At 40.4% G+C, this 17,448-nt stretch overlaps 1 protein-coding gene and 1 long non-coding RNA gene across 10 annotated transcripts in view; one reads left to right on the forward strand and one right to left on the reverse strand.

Annotated features, from left to right (window-relative positions):
* Nucleotides 1-17,448, forward strand: part of stk32a (serine/threonine kinase 32A) — a 45,270-nt gene that overhangs the window by 21,152 nt on the left and 6,670 nt on the right. For all 5 annotated transcript variants that reach the window (XM_058088238.2, XM_058088240.2, XM_058088241.2 and 2 more), the window contains 7 exons: nucleotides 3,251-3,424; nucleotides 9,698-9,735; nucleotides 11,160-11,249; nucleotides 11,466-11,569; nucleotides 12,441-12,557; nucleotides 14,213-14,338; nucleotides 15,409-15,537. In XM_058088238.2, coding sequence (XP_057944221.2) covers nucleotides 3,251-3,424; nucleotides 9,698-9,735; nucleotides 11,160-11,249; nucleotides 11,466-11,569; nucleotides 12,441-12,557; nucleotides 14,213-14,338; nucleotides 15,409-15,537 — 778 coding nt within the window. The remainder of the gene's footprint in view (nucleotides 1-3,250; nucleotides 3,425-9,697; nucleotides 9,736-11,159; nucleotides 11,250-11,465; nucleotides 11,570-12,440; nucleotides 12,558-14,212; nucleotides 14,339-15,408; nucleotides 15,538-17,448) is intronic.
* LOC131138895 (uncharacterized) overlaps nucleotides 1-17,448 on the reverse strand; it is a 34,808-nt gene that overhangs the window by 12,882 nt on the left and 4,478 nt on the right. Inside the window, exon 5 of one of the 5 annotated variants that reach the window (XR_009132162.2) lies at nucleotides 15,250-16,314. The exons of 2 other annotated variants lie outside the window; for them this stretch is intronic. This is a non-coding gene — a long non-coding RNA (uncharacterized LOC131138895). Of the gene's footprint in view, nucleotides 1-15,249; nucleotides 16,315-17,210; nucleotides 17,423-17,448 lie in introns of those variants that run through there. 2 more of the 5 variants (XR_009132161.2, XR_009132156.2) reach the window with 2 other exon arrangements.

The raw sequence follows: 17,448 nt of genomic DNA on the forward strand, positions 1-17,448 counted from the left end.
TACATTGACCATATAGACAGTAGACATTAGCACACAGCCAATATCTCAAAAGATTGGCTTCAGAACCACTCCGTGAATGTCCTGGAGTGGCCCAGCCAGAGTCCAGACTTGAATCCGATCGAACATCTCTGGAGAGATCTGAAAATGGCTGTGCACAGACGTCTCTCATCCAACCTGATGGAGCTTGAGACTTATTGCAAAGAAGAATGGGCAAAACTGCCTAAAGATAGGTGTGCTAAACTTGTGGGATCATATTCAAAAAGACTTGAGGCTGTAATTGCTGCCAAAGGTGGATCAACAAAGTATTAAGCAAAGGCTGTGAATACTTATGTAAATGTGATTTTGTTGTTTTCTATTTTTAATAAATTCAAAACATGTCAAAAAAACCTTTTTTCACGTTGTCATAATGGAGTATTTTGTGTAGAATTTTGAGGTAAGAGATTAATTTAATTCAGTTTGGAATGAGGCTGTAACATGACAAAATGTAGAAAAAGTGAAGCGCTGTGAATACTTTCCGGATGCACTGTATATTTTGGGGGTCTAGGGATTAATACATGCAAACCAGTAAATGTTGTTTTAATGCCATATTAAAAGATAATAGGGATCAATGAAGCAAGCAACAATCAGGCCACCTTTGCCCACCTTTGCCCTTGCCCATTCTTCTTTGCAATAAGTCTCAAGCTCCATCAGGTTGGATGGGAGACGTCTGTGCACAGCCATTTTCAGATCTCTCCAGAGATGTTCGATCGGATTCAAGTCTGGACTCTGGCTGGACCACTCCAGGACATTCACGGAGTGGTTCTGAAGCCAATCTTTTGAGATATTGGCTGTGTGCTAATGTCTACTGTCTATATGGTCAATGTACATGACCAGTCTACTGAGGTCAAGAGCGCTCTGGAGCAGGTTTTCATCCAGGATATCTCTATATATTGCTGCATTCATTTTTCCTTCTATCCTGACTAGTCTGCCAGTTCCTGCTGCTGAAAAACATCCCCACAGCATGATGCTGCCACCACCATGCTTCACTGTAGGGATGGTATTGGCCTGGTGATGAGCAGTGCCTGGTTTCCTCCAAACATGGCGCCTGGCATTCACACCAAAGAGTTCAATCTTTGTCTCATCAGACCAGAGAATTTTGTTTCTCATGGTCTGAGAGTCATTCAGGTGCTTTTTGGCAAATTCCAGACGGGCTGCCATGTTCCTTTTACTAAGGAGTGGCTTTCGTCTGGCCACTCTACCATACAGGCCTGATTGGTGGATTGCTGCAGAGATGGTTGTCCTTCTGGAAGGCTCTCCTCTCTCCACAGAGGAACGCTGGAGCTCTGACAGAGTGACCATCGGGGCCTTGGTCACCTCCCTGACTAAGGCCCTTCTTCCCCGACCGCTCAGTTTAGAAGGCCGGCCAGCTCTAGGAAGAGTCCTGGTGGTTCCAAACGTCTTCCATTTACGAATAATGGAGGCCACTGTGCTCATTGGGACCTTCAAAGCAGCAGAAATTTTTCTGTACCCTTCCCCAGATTTGTGCCTCAAGACAATCCTGTCTCGCAGGTCTACAGACAGTTCTTTTGACTTCATGCTTGGTGTTTGTGCTCTGACATGCACAGTCAACTGTGGGACCTTATATAGACAGTTATTATATTTCCAAATCATGTCCAATCAACTGAATTTACTGCAGGTGGACTCCAATTAAGCTGTAGAAAGATCTCAAGGATGATCAGTGGAAAAAAGATGCACCTGAGCTCAATTTTGAGCTTCATGGCAAAGGCTGTGAATACTTATGTAAATGTGATTTTTTTGTTTTCTATTTTTAATAAATTCAAAACATGTCAAAAAAACCTTTTTTCACATTGTCATAATGTAGTATTTTGTGTAGAATTTTGAGGTAAGAGATTAATTTAATTCAGTTTGGAATGAGGCTGTAACATGACAAAATATAGAAAAAGTGAAGCGCTGTGAATACTTTCCGGATGCACTGTAAGTAAGGAAAAAATACCTTACATATGTATCAATGGGTCTGTCCCTTTCTTTTCCCTCCTCCAGTCCTGATCAAACAAGCCATAATATTGGATATATATGAAGGTTAAAAGTCCATAATTTTCCATTCAACGCAGTTGATCAAATGACTGTTTAATGGAGAGAGCGTTTCCCTGCCAAGTACGGAAGTAAATGACTCATTTGTGTCCCCTAAATGCATGTGATGGAAGCTTCTCGGACTCTTTATGACCTTGCCTAACTGGGTTACAAGGTATTTACACTCTATAGATGAAAGATAATGAGATAGAAAGAGATCATTAAGGCTAGTTAATGGAATGATTAATACGGTGGAACATCTCCAATAAGGACACACCACTGATAACAACCTGAGCATGTTCCCTAGTGTTGGTACTTCATATATTAAGCTATTGATTTTGTTTTCTTAGAATTCTCTGCAGGTTAGTGGTATACTACAATGAAAGGAGGAATTATATAAACACGAGGAAAGCATTGAACGGTGTTTTAATGCAACTTTGCTGGTTTCCTGTAACACACCATAATTGTCACACTATGGTATGGTTTGTAAAGGTAGGAAAGTGTGTAAAGTATCCTCTTTCCAACCTTGGCCAGATGTCTTTCCGCTCTGTGAGGCCAGTCACTTGTTAAGTGGCCTCAGCATTATCCGAGCCCTGATAAACAATTTGCTGTCAGCTCAATCAATCAGCACCTATCCTTTGCAAAATATAAAACCCTCAGTTCATCAGGGAACACCAAAATGATGGGAACCTTAAAATCAACACTCTCCAGTGTCTCAATAATGGCACTAATTTATGCAAGTGAGAGAAGCTTGACATGTAAAATGGATGGCAATCATTGCAACAGCAAAGCAGTGAGCTGCATGCTGATACGGACTTCCTCCCTCTCTGTGTTTAGCAGTTTGTATGTTTGATGACAGTGTGTACTGTACAGTATTAGCACCCAGACATTGACTTTTACACAAAAATAGATACTGACGAACATTGTAGCATATAAAACAGAGTGAAAATTGAATTTTCCATTGAGGGATGAAAATGATTACCATCTACAATAATCCCTTTCCACTTCACGCTTCAAATTTCCCATTCTAACACGGCTTTTCAAAAATATGGCATATTATTTGTTAAAAAGGATGCATATTTAAACAAATGTTTACATATTCTTTGCCTAAATTAATCAAGGCGGCTGCACTGACCAATACCAGCAGATGACATGTCAATGTTCAATGTTCCACTTGCAGGTATTCTTTCCAGGATGAGGAGGACATGTTCATGGTGGTGGACTTGCTCCTGGGAGGAGACCTACGTTATCACCTCCAGCAGAACGTCCATTTCTCCGAGACCACGGTCAAACTGTACATCTGTGAATTAGCCTTGGCCTTGGGTTACCTGCGCAGCAAGCACATCATACACAGGTAGGAAGTTTACTTGTTGATTACCCACCCTTCTAAGAAGATAAGGCGTAATTTCAGTATTTTCAGATTACTGTGCAAAATGGTTTTATGTCGTTAATCCCTTCCAAAATGTCAGTCAAAAACCGAAATGCACAAAAACTTAATTATTTTTTCCATCAAAAATTATGTAAATCCAATTAATCCGTTCCAGACACCCACAAATATTAACACAAAACACATTTTATAAAGATAATTATGAAAAGAAAACGAAATACATATAAATGACAAATGAAATGTATAAATGAACATTTAACATCACTTTTCTTTTATTGATGAAGACAATAAGTAAACACAGAGGAGTGGAGGAGATGGCGGAAGACCCTGTCACAAGAGCCTTTTGAGAATGAACTTACTTAAGATGATCAAAGGTTTCCCCGGAAGGAATCTGTCCATAATGCCCTAACCCTAAAAGAACCACTATCCATTCTTCACAGAAACAGAGTTGTTCATCAGTCTGTGTGCATTCAATGAACAAATAAACTACACACACACATACTTAAGATGATCAAAGGGTTCCCTGGCAAGAATCTGTCTATAATTTCCTAACTCTAAAAGAACCACTATCCATTCTTCACAGAAACATAGTTGTTCATTGTTCTGTGTCCATTCAATCAACAAATAAAATACACACACATACTTAAGATCAAATGGTTCCCTGGCAAGAATCTGTCTATAATGTCCTAAATCTAAAGGAACCACTATCCATTCTTCATAGAAACAGAGTTGTTCATCGTTCTGTGTGCGTTATATGAACAAATAAACTCCACACACACATACTTAAGATGATCAAAGGGTTCCCTGGCAAGAATCTGTCTATAGTGTTCTAAATCTAAAAGAACCACTGTCGATTCTTCACAGAAACAGAGTTGTTCATCGTTCTGTGTGCATTCAATGAACAAATAAAATACACACATACTTAAGATGATCAAAGGGTTCCCTGGCAAGAATCTGTCTATAATGTCCTAACTCTAAAAGAACCACTATCCATTCTTCACAGAAACAGAGTTGTTCATCGTTCTGTGTGTGTTCAATGAACAAATACACGACACACACACATACTTAAGATGATCAAAGGGTTCCCTGGCAAGAATCTGTCTATAATGTCCTAACTCTATAAGAGCCACTATCCATTCTTCATAGAGACTGAGTCACCAGTGTGTGGATGTTGTCTTTTTCGGTCCAAAAGCTGAGACATTTGTGGCAGTAGGTTCTACTGTATTATCCAAGCCCTAGGCTTGCATTTATCTTCTTTTTAGTTTGGCCTTCTAACAAGTAATTCAGTCTATTTTGTCACATGACCGAACACTATTGTTTCAAAGCATGGTATAAAAGTTAATATCATGTATTAATTCACAAAGACTACCCAGCAGTCAAGCAAACCCCCATTTTAAATGCTGATCACAACCAAGTTAGATTGTCTCCTTCTTTTACATTCAATTCCCACGGAAACAAGACACGCCTGTTTAAAATAATGAATGCAGATTGAAGAGATGTTGCCTTTGTATCGGCATATCAGCTGGCAACCTCTGTCCTTGCTGGTGCTCAAATAGAAACATCACTTTAAAATATACTTACCGTACGTAAATTTGAATTTTCCTCAATTGTCTGAATGAATAAACAGCTCAATACCCCATTTTATTTCTCTTTCTCATTCCAGCGGCTGTTCAATTTGTATGTGATTTGTTCTTTTCTCCATTGCTGTGAGGTTTTCTATTAGTCATCATGTGGCTTTCTTTGCTTGTTCTCTCACCAGAGAGGTAGCAGATGCAACATAATCATCCTTTTGCCTTGGAACGTTCTACCCATAGCCACGTTCATGATGGTCATTGATGCTTTTCATGCTATTTAATGCGTGTGTGCTCATGGTACCGTGAAGAACATTGTCCGCTGACACTGATGATTTTATACACAAAATATGCACAAAATGTCAGGAAGGATGCTAAAAGCTACATTATACGACAATGGGTCATGATAGCCTGGTTACCGCAACCGTGTCAGTCACTTGAAGAGATTGGATACTGACTTTTAGATGTAAGATGAAGAGGAAGTCAGACATCTACAGACACCTTTTCCTTTTGTGTCTGTTATTATATGGGAGCCAGGCAACGACATTTCGTTGGCAATTTCACTACTGTGTTTTTGTGCAATGACAATAAAGGGAGTCTATCTATCTATCTATCTATCTATCTATCTATCTTGTTAAACACTTTTTTTTTATAAGGTATTAGTATTCAACTGTTAGATGCATGATTGTCCAGAGGATTGAACATCGAGAGTTCTCACTTAATGGAAAATTTTAGGACTTTTTGTTCCTCCCAGCAGAGCTTGGCTGCAGCAGCCATGTGGCTCTGTCTGCTTAAAAAGCACTTAACCTGGAGTTTACAAATTAAATAAGCCTTTATCTTGCGCATTTTATAGTAGCTTGAGTCTGCGCCTCGGGGATGTGCCAGGTGGGACCTTTTGCATCAAGCTCGTTTAACCTTTCTACACACTGAGCCAACAGTCTTTTTATGAGTGAATAAATACAACTGGACAGCCAAGAAGAAAACACAGTGGAAGCTCTTAACGCTGGTCGACATCCTATTTGATCCGATTCAGAAAGAAGGAAAAATAATGAAAAACGTCAAACCTACCATGACAATAAACATGATTACTTATGTATTGTTACACCCCTAATTAATACACATCACGGTACAAGTTGGTGGCAGGTCCTTGAGTTTTGCATCCAAAGATTCATAGTGCCTGTCGAAAATCTCCTTCAACCGACTTTTGTGCAAGACACTTCGTAGAATGTTTACCAGCTACGCCACTAATTGCCGACAAACTGTCTTGTCTGTAGAAGGCTAATTTAAGCAGAAGGAGCAAAGCGTTCTGACTTTATTTACAGCTCTGGCTGAGTGAATTAATTATTAATAGTATGTAATTGGAAAGTGCATTTTTTATGTTTTTACAGCTGTTTTTTTCTCTAAAGTCTTCATACATGTCATCATCCAGCAGCCACACTAAGCATGCGTTAATGAATAAGGAATGAACATCTACCGGTATGTGAGAAAATACTCTCGCATACACCTGTGCCATTCTCACACTTGTCAGAGTTGTTTTGCGTTAACCAAAAGAAGAAAAAGGGGGAGACTGTGAGGCATTGCGGTTTGCTGGTTTGGAGCTCCGGGCTTTGAGTTGACGTTCAAAGGCTGTCTGAACTTCCCATCAATGGTTGATGGTTCGTCAGAACTCTTTTAAGTGTGTTTCTAGTTTGTACGCTTTTTGGCGTTCGAAAACAAAGCTGAATTTGTATGTGTTTAGCTTGTTTGGAGAGTGTAGCATGCTAGAGGTGTGCGGTTATTCAATAGTTATGTTCCGAACATCAAACTCCTTTTCCATTTTTTTGGTTATGAAAAAGAATAAACAATAGTTGCAGACTTCGAAAATAACATTGGTCATAGATGTAGGGTTTTTCAATATTTTAAAGGAATATTTGGATTTTTTGACATGAAGTTATATGGCATCCCCATCAGCATGCGGTGCATCAACACTGAGTTATGCTCGTATTCCGGTGATGAGGAACGTAGTTCCGGTTAAGTTTCTGGGGCCACTTAATTAAAGACTTTGGATTCTCAAAACAATATGCGTTCAAAAGAGTAATACATTTGCATCACAAAACCATTGTAAAAAAAAAGTCAGACCTCTCAATCCCTCCGTTCATATCACTATGTTGTATTAGTTGTATCAGTGTTGTGTCAGTACTGCAGGCTGTTTTTAAACATCGTGCAAATGAAAAGTTGTGCTTAACTGTTTTGGATACAGTATTTACCAATGCAGTACAATATGTATCTGTATTTCCAATTTTCCAATGTGATACCCATGCTCAGTATCTGCAACAAATATGTGCTGTGTGCCACCAAAAGTAGCATCCCTATTTGTTATTACCACAGAAAAACCTCAAATGGATGCTGTTGTCCGTCCATCATTTCCTATGATTGTAGCCTGCCACTTTTTTGTGCAATTGCGTGACCTGTGCGTATATCCTAGCCTTGGTTATCAGGTGTGCTCGCCCAGCTCTTGTATCAGCTCAGGATCTTATGACCAGGTACAGGTTTCAGTTACACCTATTGCATCTGATAGCAAGCTGTAATGAGGCCATTAGATCCTGCTAATAGCTTGTCGAAGCAGTCAACTGGAGAGAAAAGCCGCTTGGATCGGCTTGCACCAAGCCAACCATGCACTTCTTCTTACTTTCCTCAAAATAGGCATAGACATCTATTCTTCTCTATTATATCTTAAGCTTTCTGTTTTATTTTGGCCATATATGTGGTTAATATAATGTTGGTGCAGATTAACATCCAGGTAAAGAGGGTTCTAGTGCAGCCTCATTATAGACAAACTCCTTCCTCAAGTATTTTATGTGATAATACATGGCTAATTATACAATATGGACTTAATGTAAATGTCCCGTTAATTAACCATGGAGTATCCTACATTTGACGGGTGTGCATATGTTTTGATATGCACAATTGCACAGTTGAGTAGCATCCATGCCAGCTGTTGGCTGAGTAAGTTTGCTCCTCATTGGTACTACAACACTGGTTCTGTTGCTTCAATATGAGCCTATACTTGCTAAAAGGTGGTGTTTGTCACAGGTTCCAATTAAATACAATTTTAAACCAAAATATATAAGAGCAATACCACCGACTAGCGTATGTTAGCATGAGTGGTTGAAAAAAACAGAAAACAGAACAGTATTAATATATTTACATTTTCCTTTCAGTTTTTCATGCACTCCAAATTATTATTCAGCTTAAAATATATATGTGTTGAGGTTTTTGTTTGTAATTGTAAAAATACTGGCCTTTCACCAATTATCATGTGCTGATTTACTGTCTAATTCATTGTTTTGTAGCCGAAAAGCGCCTTGACAATGCTATCACAGCCTTTCAACAATGGAGGGAAGCATCCAGTCAGACACAAGACCCGCCCCTCTCTCCCTGTGTCACTTCTTCCTGCCAGCCTTGAGGCAAATGTCAGCTAATTAGGCATTACATGGCCGACCTTTCTCACCCCTCCCACCTGAGCACACAGACTGCTTGATCTGGTGGGGGAGACCTGTACACAAAACCCAGCTCATCGTGTCCTTTGATATGCTAAATACCACTAGCTTCCTGCAGGGGAACTGACTGTAATGAGAGGAAGCACAATGAGGTGGCTTCCATGAAAATGATCTTCACATTCACATGCTCATATTATCACCATATGGTTGTTTTCTGTGCATAAACCATTAAATGCTTTTCAAAGCCGATCACAAATATCGTCGCACGGTGGTGACAAGACAATTCATGTCATGACGGCACAAACATGATATGAATATGCATGTGTCATGTAGGATTCCCATTCACAACACACTTTGTCCCGTATTGTCGTGAGAATCAACACCAGTCTATAAAAAAACCTAAATAGTTCATGTTTGAGTGTTTGGTGCACATTCGTAACGCTAAAGCTGCAACGATTAACTGATTAATTGATGATGAACCGATTATCCAGTTAATCGAGAACTATTTTGGTCACAGATTAATAATTTCATTTAAAAATGTACTGTAAATATCCTGATACCAGGCTCTCAAATTCTGGTGCCTGAAATTCCTCTTCCTTGCGCTCTTTCATAAGATTTAATGCATTCTTAAAGAGATGGCTGCTAAGAGGCGGAAATTAAAACTGGGTGTTTTTTAATCCGATTCATCGCTTAATCAAAAAAATAATTGGTTATTAAAATAATCGTTAGTTGCAGCCATAGTATATGCAAAATACCAAATATTATACAAAATTTAAAACAAATGAGGCTGCACAGTGGTCTAGTGGTTAGCATGCAGGCCACACAGCTAGGAGACCTGAGTTTGATTCCACCCTCGACCATCTCTGTGTGGAGTTTACATGTACTCCCTGTGCATGCGTGGGTTTTCTCCGGGTACTCCGGTTTCCTCCCACATTCCAAAAACATGCTAGGTTAATTGGCGACTCCAAATTGTCCATAGGTATGAATGTGAGTGTGAATGGTTGTTTGTCTATATGTGCCCTGTGATTGGCTGGCGACCAGTCCAGAGTGTACCCCGTCTTTCGCCCGAAAACAGCTGGGATAGGCTCCAGCACACCCTCAAACCTTGTGAGGAATTGATTGTACCTCATGGGGGGGAGGGGGGGGGGCAATCTAACCCCATTCAATGTGTTTTGTGTTTTTCCCTGCAGAGACATCAAGCCTGACAACATACTACTGGATGAACATGGTGAGCTCCTTTTTCAAACTTAATTGGCCATTCATGCTTATCAAATCGCATTGATTGCCGGACAAGTGGAGTTAAGTGATCGCATAGGACATTTTCTGACAACTCACAAATGGGTTGTCTCTCTCCAAAAAAACATACCCACGTTGAAAGCATAAAAGCACCAAAATAGCTGAATAGGGGCCTAAAAGGGCCTAAAACCAAAGTTCATATCCTGCTTTTGACAGATTAGCTCAACAAAAAGAGATTCATGATATAACGAATAAAAGCCCTAAAGTAATACTACTGTTTAAAATGTTTAAATGTCCATGAAGGTATCAAATGTAAGCTGAAGCGATTATCTGGGACATCATTATCCCAGTCGAGTTATAGAGATGTTACATGAAATGATGTACTTAAAAGTTCCTATATAGACGAATAATGTGGATAAATCCACAGTGGAACCATTAGCAAATTCATTCATAAGTATGTGATATATAGCTCTTATGCAGGGAGAGAGAGATATAATGTAAAAATAGGATGAACCCTCAACAGTTGTTATGATAATCCTGATAAACTAGATGAGATAATCTGTTAAAGCATTGTTCAGCCATAAAGGTTCTTCTGTGGTGATGCTGCACAAAGTCTCTTTCCAAATCCATCAAAGGGGGGAAAAAGGCAAGAGATGGAAGAAGATGAAAGCCTGAGGCAGGTAGTATCATTAAATATGAACAATGTTAATGAAGCTAGCTTTTACTTCATGTTTCTATACCTCTATTGCTTTTATCTGTCATCAAAGTGCAAAGCCAACCTCTCTTTAATAGTGAAAAGTACAGCGCTACCTCTGTATCCAAAAAGATTTATCTTATTTTTAAATATTTTTTGCAATCGACCGGTCAAAACAGTGCAAACTAGTCCGTTTGCCCAGGTATCATTCTACGGAATCGAGCACCCAAACAAATCATCAACTTGTCTCTGTAAAGAATGGATAGTGGGTTTTTTTACAGTTGGGACACTATAAACAGATTTCGCCCAGGGAATCATCTTTATTACGTGTGTGTGGAAGTGGTTTTGTTCATATCTTCATATCTGTATCTTTTGAAAATGGATATGAAATGGATTAATAGGAAAACTGAGCTTCCACTGTACCATATTGACCAAAATATCGGATTGAATCTGACAGAGAAAAAAGTCTGAAAAAGACGTCTTATATTTGGAGATCAAGTTTTATGCATTTAAACAAAAAGGTGGTGCCAAACGACTCCCCAGGCGAGTCAGCTTTTCATGTGTGTCATTCACACACACACACCAGCGACCCGATCATTGAAGCAGAGTCAAACAACTGTCGAACAGCTGAGAAATATGATATCCTTTTTATTGATATTGATTGAATCATCGTAAACATCCATGTCACGGTAAACATCCATGACGTAATCTTTGTTCAATAGGTCATGTCCATCTAACAGACTTCAACATTGCAGCCATTGTGAAAGACGATCTAAAGGCAACATCCATTGCAGGGACCAAGCCATACATGGGTAAGAAAACTAATGTTGTCCTTGAATGCCCCCAAAAATGCCAAGTCGTGTATAAATTAAGGATGCTCCAATTGATCGGCCATCGATCAATATCAGACGATTTCCGTTAAAAACGTGATCGGCCTATGCTGATAAATACCGTTCAAAAACCAATCGGCGTACTGCGGCAAACACTACATGTCTGCTGTTTCACATAGGGTTGTTATATCATTACAGCTCCTGAGCTGTTTCAGACATACGAAGGCTCCCACCCTGGCTACTCATTCTCGGTGGACTGGTGGTCATTGGGCATCACGGCTTACGAGCTGCTCCGAGGGCAGGTACCAAACAAGCATCAACTTGGCCTTGCACTAAACATACGTAAACATGGCAGCGAGTGTGATTGAGCCAGGCCTGTTGACTCCAGTCTCCATTAAACAGACCGGAATAAAGCTGTGATTGAATTCTACATTTAGATTGACCTTCCTGGTGAAGACGCTTGAATATTTTAGTCACACCATGAGATGGATGGGCTGCAGGTGTATATGGAAATATACTCAAGAGAGCTGTGTAATTGAAATTGATTTCCTCAATCTGAGGTTTAATTTTTTATTTTTTTGGTCTCATCTGGAGGACTTAAATTCAAATGTCATGGAAATAAAGATGATGCATAATCTCGTTACTCAATCTTCTCACTGTATGAGGAGTCTGGTCACAGCTGCAGATTAATTACCATTAATCAGACTAAACGATGCATTACTTCCACCTATAGAACTGGAGACTACATGACACTAATTGCTAAATGACACTAATGGCTTCCTTTAGTCAGTGTTTTCAGACTCAATGATTCAATTCTTTATGAATATCAGTCCAGATGCTTATAAATGACTAAACATTCAAAGTTTTAACAAAAGTGGCTCAAACACAGGATCGGAAAAGCACAGGTTTCAATAAATCAACAAAAGATGGGAGTAAAGAACTCAAAAGAAACTACAAAGGCATTCTCTCTTTTGGTGTTTGGAAAATTATTCCCTTTCTTTGTATCATTTGTCCTTATGGGAGCAGAAAATGAACAGAAGTGGGAGCAGGCGGGTGGGACTAGAACAACCTCCTGATTGCTTTTAAGACACCTACTTTGTCAAAGAAACTCTTGCGGACAGTTGAACAGCAAACATTTGTCAAATATTCTCTCATCCCTGTGCTGGGTTTCAGAGGCCGTACGTGATGAGGTCCAGCACACCGACCAATGAGATCCTTCACACCTTCCATAAGGTCCACCTCAGTTTCCCGGCAGCGTGGTCCACGGAGATGAAGTCACTTCTCAGAAAGGTAGACCAGACTCAACATACTCATCTGCCCTCTCCACCATTGATTTTGGTGTTGCATCTTCTCTTTGCCTATACTGTCTCTTTATTAGTTACATTAGGAACATCCCATAATTATAGTTAATTATATAGTAGACAGAAAAATCTTAGGATGGAGGGGGGGGTCATTATGATGTTTACATTAAGGATGCTAAACCAATCTGACGGTGCAAGTGTATCCGTAAGAGTTTGAACAGGGTGATGGTTATTTTCATTCATTTTCTACCGCTTATCCTCACGAGGGTCACGGGGGTGCTGGAGCCTATCCCAGCTGTCTTCGGGTGAGAGGCGGGGTACACCCTGGACTGGTCGCCAGCCAATCATAGGGCACATATAGACAAACAACCATTCACACTCACATTCATACCTATGGACAATTTGGAGTCGCCAATTAACCTAGCATGTTTTTGGAATGTGGGAGGAAACCGGAGTACCCGGAGAAAACCCACGCATACACAGGAAGAACATGCAAACTCCACACGAGGGTGGAATTGAACTCGGGTCTGTGTGGCCTGCGCGCTAACCACTTGTCCGCCGTGCAGCAGATGGTTATTTTATTTTTCGAAAACTTCCTTACCTGAGATGCAGCATTAATAGTGTACAAAAACAGGTGCACCGCACCTCAACGTGGGGGGCCAGGAGGCGGGTGGCCCTGTGGGCATGTAGCCTCCTCAACCACGGGGATCGCACACTCTCACTGGCCCTCCTCCCCACTCCTTTGCTCATCAAATCAGCAGTGAATTACGTCATCGTTCACAAAAAGCTAATAAGTGCATGCCAAGCCAGTAGATGGCGATGTTACTACTATTACTACTAGAAAAACACCAACTGCCAACTACGCCACGGTCTTAAAAGACATATTTTGTTAACCCTAAATGGACACATATGAATCGTTATTATGTGATATATACTAATATGTACAAAGGTTATAATGCAACTCATCCTTTGCAGTCAGGGTGCAAAGAGACCGTTATTATACACATTAGCTTGCACAGCGCAAACAATACAACATCATTGTTGCTTCAGATTCTATTCTTCCATTATCCACATTATCTAAGAAACATCCAAAACAACACTGCTTTACCTCGTAAAGGCGTAATGAATGAAAGTGCTTATAATGAAGTGTCTGGGGTCCATTGCTCTTGTTTCCATTAAGCCTCTTGTAACACCTCGTCAGCTGCTAAGACTTTAGCTGGAGTACGTGGGCTTAGTCTTGGCAGCCATCCACTGCAGTCTTAACTGTTGCATTGCTCCGTGCTCAGACTCCCTGCACTTCATTGGCATTCTAACCGTGTGTGTGTGTGTGTGTGTGTGTGTGTGTGTGTGTGTGAAGCTAAAAGTGGGTGTGAGGAGTGTTAAGAGTGTGTAAGGGTAAAATTCCACACACAATATATTTTAACATTATCCTTCACACTTCAAAACCTGCCCAACTCTCCTTAATCACCATTTTCTTTCTGTATTGAACTTGTTGCCTTTGGCCCCTCCCACTGTCCCTTTCCCCCCTTAGTATCTTGCAGCTATATTTCCTCATTCTCAGACAGCTCATGTCTCAGTGGGGGCTGTCTCCCTGCAGACTAAAGGTTTTTTCCCTTCTAAATGGAATCTTTCTCTCCCTTTCAGTTGCTGTGCATCGACGTCCAGAAGCGTATTTCCTCTCTAGCAGAGCTCCAAGATCTGGACTACATGTCGGACGTCAGCTGGGATATTGTGCTCAGCAAACAGATTCCCCCGGGCTTTATTCCCAATGTGAGCACCACAATGCAAAGAAATATTGAAAATATGAACAGAACAGAGTGTTTTGGACTTCAATATACTCCACAGTAGTCCATGCCTGAATGAAACATAAAGCCTTAGCAATAAATCTGATATTTAAGAAGGTGCTTGTGAGTGACAGGAGGAAAAGCTCCTCAGGGGAAGTATGCACCTTGTTGGTTTGCATATACAGGGTGACACATCTGACACATCTGTAGGTTAAACTAAAGGCAATTAAAGAAACATATGCCATTTTTTCATATAATGCAATTTTGCTTTGTTTCTCAAAAATGCCATTGTTTTTTGTTTCTTTTTCAGTTGCTGCCATGAATTGGACTGGTGAGCATCTCGCTTTCATTGTGGAAATGTGTTTCGAGCTGATACAGGATCATGTCTACCAAGATTGAAGCGCAAACGGAACGCTCGTTGTGTTGCAGTTACAGATTCGTTTGTTTTGAGGAACGTTTCCACAATGAAAGCACAATGCTCACCAGTGTGATTCATGGCAGCAACTGAAAAAGAAAGGAAAAACAATGGCATTATAAAAGGAAACAAAGCAAAATGGCATTTTTTTTTTTAAATTGCATATGTACTTTTCGAAAATAAAAACACTTTTTTATTTGCCTTTTATTTAACCTACAAATGTGTCAGTTCATTTTGCCTGACCCTGTATAAATCTCTCGACCCTGATTATCAGACACCTTTTTCAGACTTTGTACACTTCGCTGCGCTCATGTATGTGTTTTATTGCATTTCTGTGCAAATCCCCCCAAAATCCTGGGGCTGCAGCAACCATAAAGGCCATGATTGTAAGCTTATAGTACATAATTTCATGTGTGTTCAAACAGTGGTTCTCAGCTGCTTTGGTTGTGTTTAGGGATGAGGGAGTACACCACTATCTGTAGCTGTAGACCCATCTAAAGTACTGTATGTGTATACTATATTGTACAGTACTGTAAATGTAGCACAGAATCCCACAATATGCAAAGTAGGTCAACATAACGTCAGGTCATTATTGTCTAATTTCCATCTTTTAATGTATTTCTACATATGACTTTTTACAGAAGCGGCGACTAAACTGCGATCCGACGTTTGAGCTGGAGGAAATGATCTTGGAATCCAAACCACTTCACAAAAAGAAGAAAAGGCTTGCCAGAAAGTCCAGGGACCAGGGTTCTGATGGATCACCACAGGTACGCCTTTCCAAACAAATGTGTATGAGCAGTACAAAGCGCATTTTGGACCGTTTGTAAAAACGTCAGTGCTGCTGAGGAAGCTTGGTCGGCTGGTTTAAAAGTGCTAATGAGAATGTCAAGGACACATTTAAAAACCCTCTCACCGTCACAACAAAATGGACCGCCTGCCCGCTGCCTGACTTTGCAAGGCAAATAACGTGATCCCCTTTCTCTCTTTCAATTTCCCTCACACATAAATCAGCTGTCGTCCTTTGGGTGTTTATAGAAAACAGAAAGGGGAAAACTAACAGGTTAATTTGATCACACAGTCAAGTGCAATGGTGCTTGATCACTCGTATATCTACACACATCCCACGCTGTGATGTAAGTGAAGGAAATGAAAGTGGCAATGTGAGTGATTTAAGATTAGTCTCATGCAGTAAGATGATTAATTCCGGGTTAACCACTGTACTTGTCACTGACTTTCTGTTTGTCTGCAAAAGTGTAATAGTGTTCCCTCGTTACATCGCAATTCAATCACCAGATTCGCTCTTTTGCGGAACATGCAATTTTGCATGTACTGTGTCATTGTGGTGTATTGGAGTATTCTATTGTTGCTCTGTTGATGTGTTATGAGACTTGCAACATTTTTTGTGCTTCGGAGCAGTCCATTTGGACCTAGTAAAGAGGAGAACGTTCATGGAGAACACGCGACGAGGTGCATGTAATGCAGCTTTCCGGTTTTCTCTGGCCTGCCGGTGGATCTTGGCAGTCAGGTTTCGGGGGCGGCATTAGCTGTGACAACAAAAAAGGGAGAGATAATGGATATGTGTTTCGAGGAAATGGTGAAGCTGCTCGGTTCTGAGAGTGAAGAAGACTACTTTAGTGGTTGTAGGAGGAGGATGAGGACAGCGATTAAGGATTTTTCTAGTAGGTTATTGTTTAACTAGCCATGTAACATGTACTGTTCTGCAATTTTTAGAAAAAAAATTATTTCATAAAAAAGTTTAATAAATCTTTTTTGTACTAAATATCCCATGTTAGAACGTGGAAAAATTACAGTAGCGCTAATCTAAACTCTGCTTACTGTCTGTATTGTCTAAAGGAAAGTGCTTAACTTTTTGATGGATGCATGTAAGTGAGAAAACTATGAAACTATGAAAAAAGTAAAAGTGTGTATGTGTGAGGAATAGATTATGAGCAAGATAACTGGAGCATAGCAGATCAATATTGAATGAAGAAAATCTAGCTGGCCTAATGCTCATCTCCAACCGCTTCCTTCTCCTTACCCGGGGAGCAGCTGTGTATTCTTTTTGCATATTTATATTTCCTCTATCCATTTGCCGCCTCCACTCTCCCCTCCCTTGTCCCGAGACTCCCTCCGCAATGCTGTCTTCATGTCACTGTCACTCCCCTTCACCGTGTGTGACCTCTTTTTCATCCATTTTTTTGCTCCCCTTACTGTGCTTCTAAGCTCCCTCCCCGCCTCTACCGTCCTCATAATGTAGCAACGAATAAAATCCTCTCAGATATTGAAGAAAATGTGTCTTTGCCAAACACACAGTCACACTCCCCGCCTCTTATCATCCGAAGCGTGAAATGAGAAAACAGAACGTATTGACATTTATTTGAAGCTTTATTCATAGTTTTGATCGGAGCTCATGCTGGCACGTCAGACCCAGTCAAGGACGATGAGAAATGTCCCCCTCCTCCCTGGTGGGCTCTCTTCCAGCCGAGCACTCCCTATGACTGTCTTCAGGGTGATTAATAAGGACCATGTTGTTTGCTATTAGCAAGGGAGAAATCTAAAATGGTGCCATTCAAGAAAAGAATAGTATCATAGTATCATTTAGAATAACAATTCCATTTCTGTGTGTCTTGGAGAGATGGACTGTATGTCTTCCTTGTGCCAAATGGGATCAGGTCAAG

The sequence above is a fragment of the Doryrhamphus excisus genome, linkage group LG21 (assembly GCF_037039965.1).
Source record: "Doryrhamphus excisus strain RoL-2023G ecotype Guam linkage group LG21, RoL_Dexc_Guam_v1.1, whole genome shotgun sequence".
NCBI classification, from domain to species: domain Eukaryota; kingdom Metazoa; phylum Chordata; class Actinopteri; order Syngnathiformes; family Syngnathidae; genus Doryrhamphus; species Doryrhamphus excisus.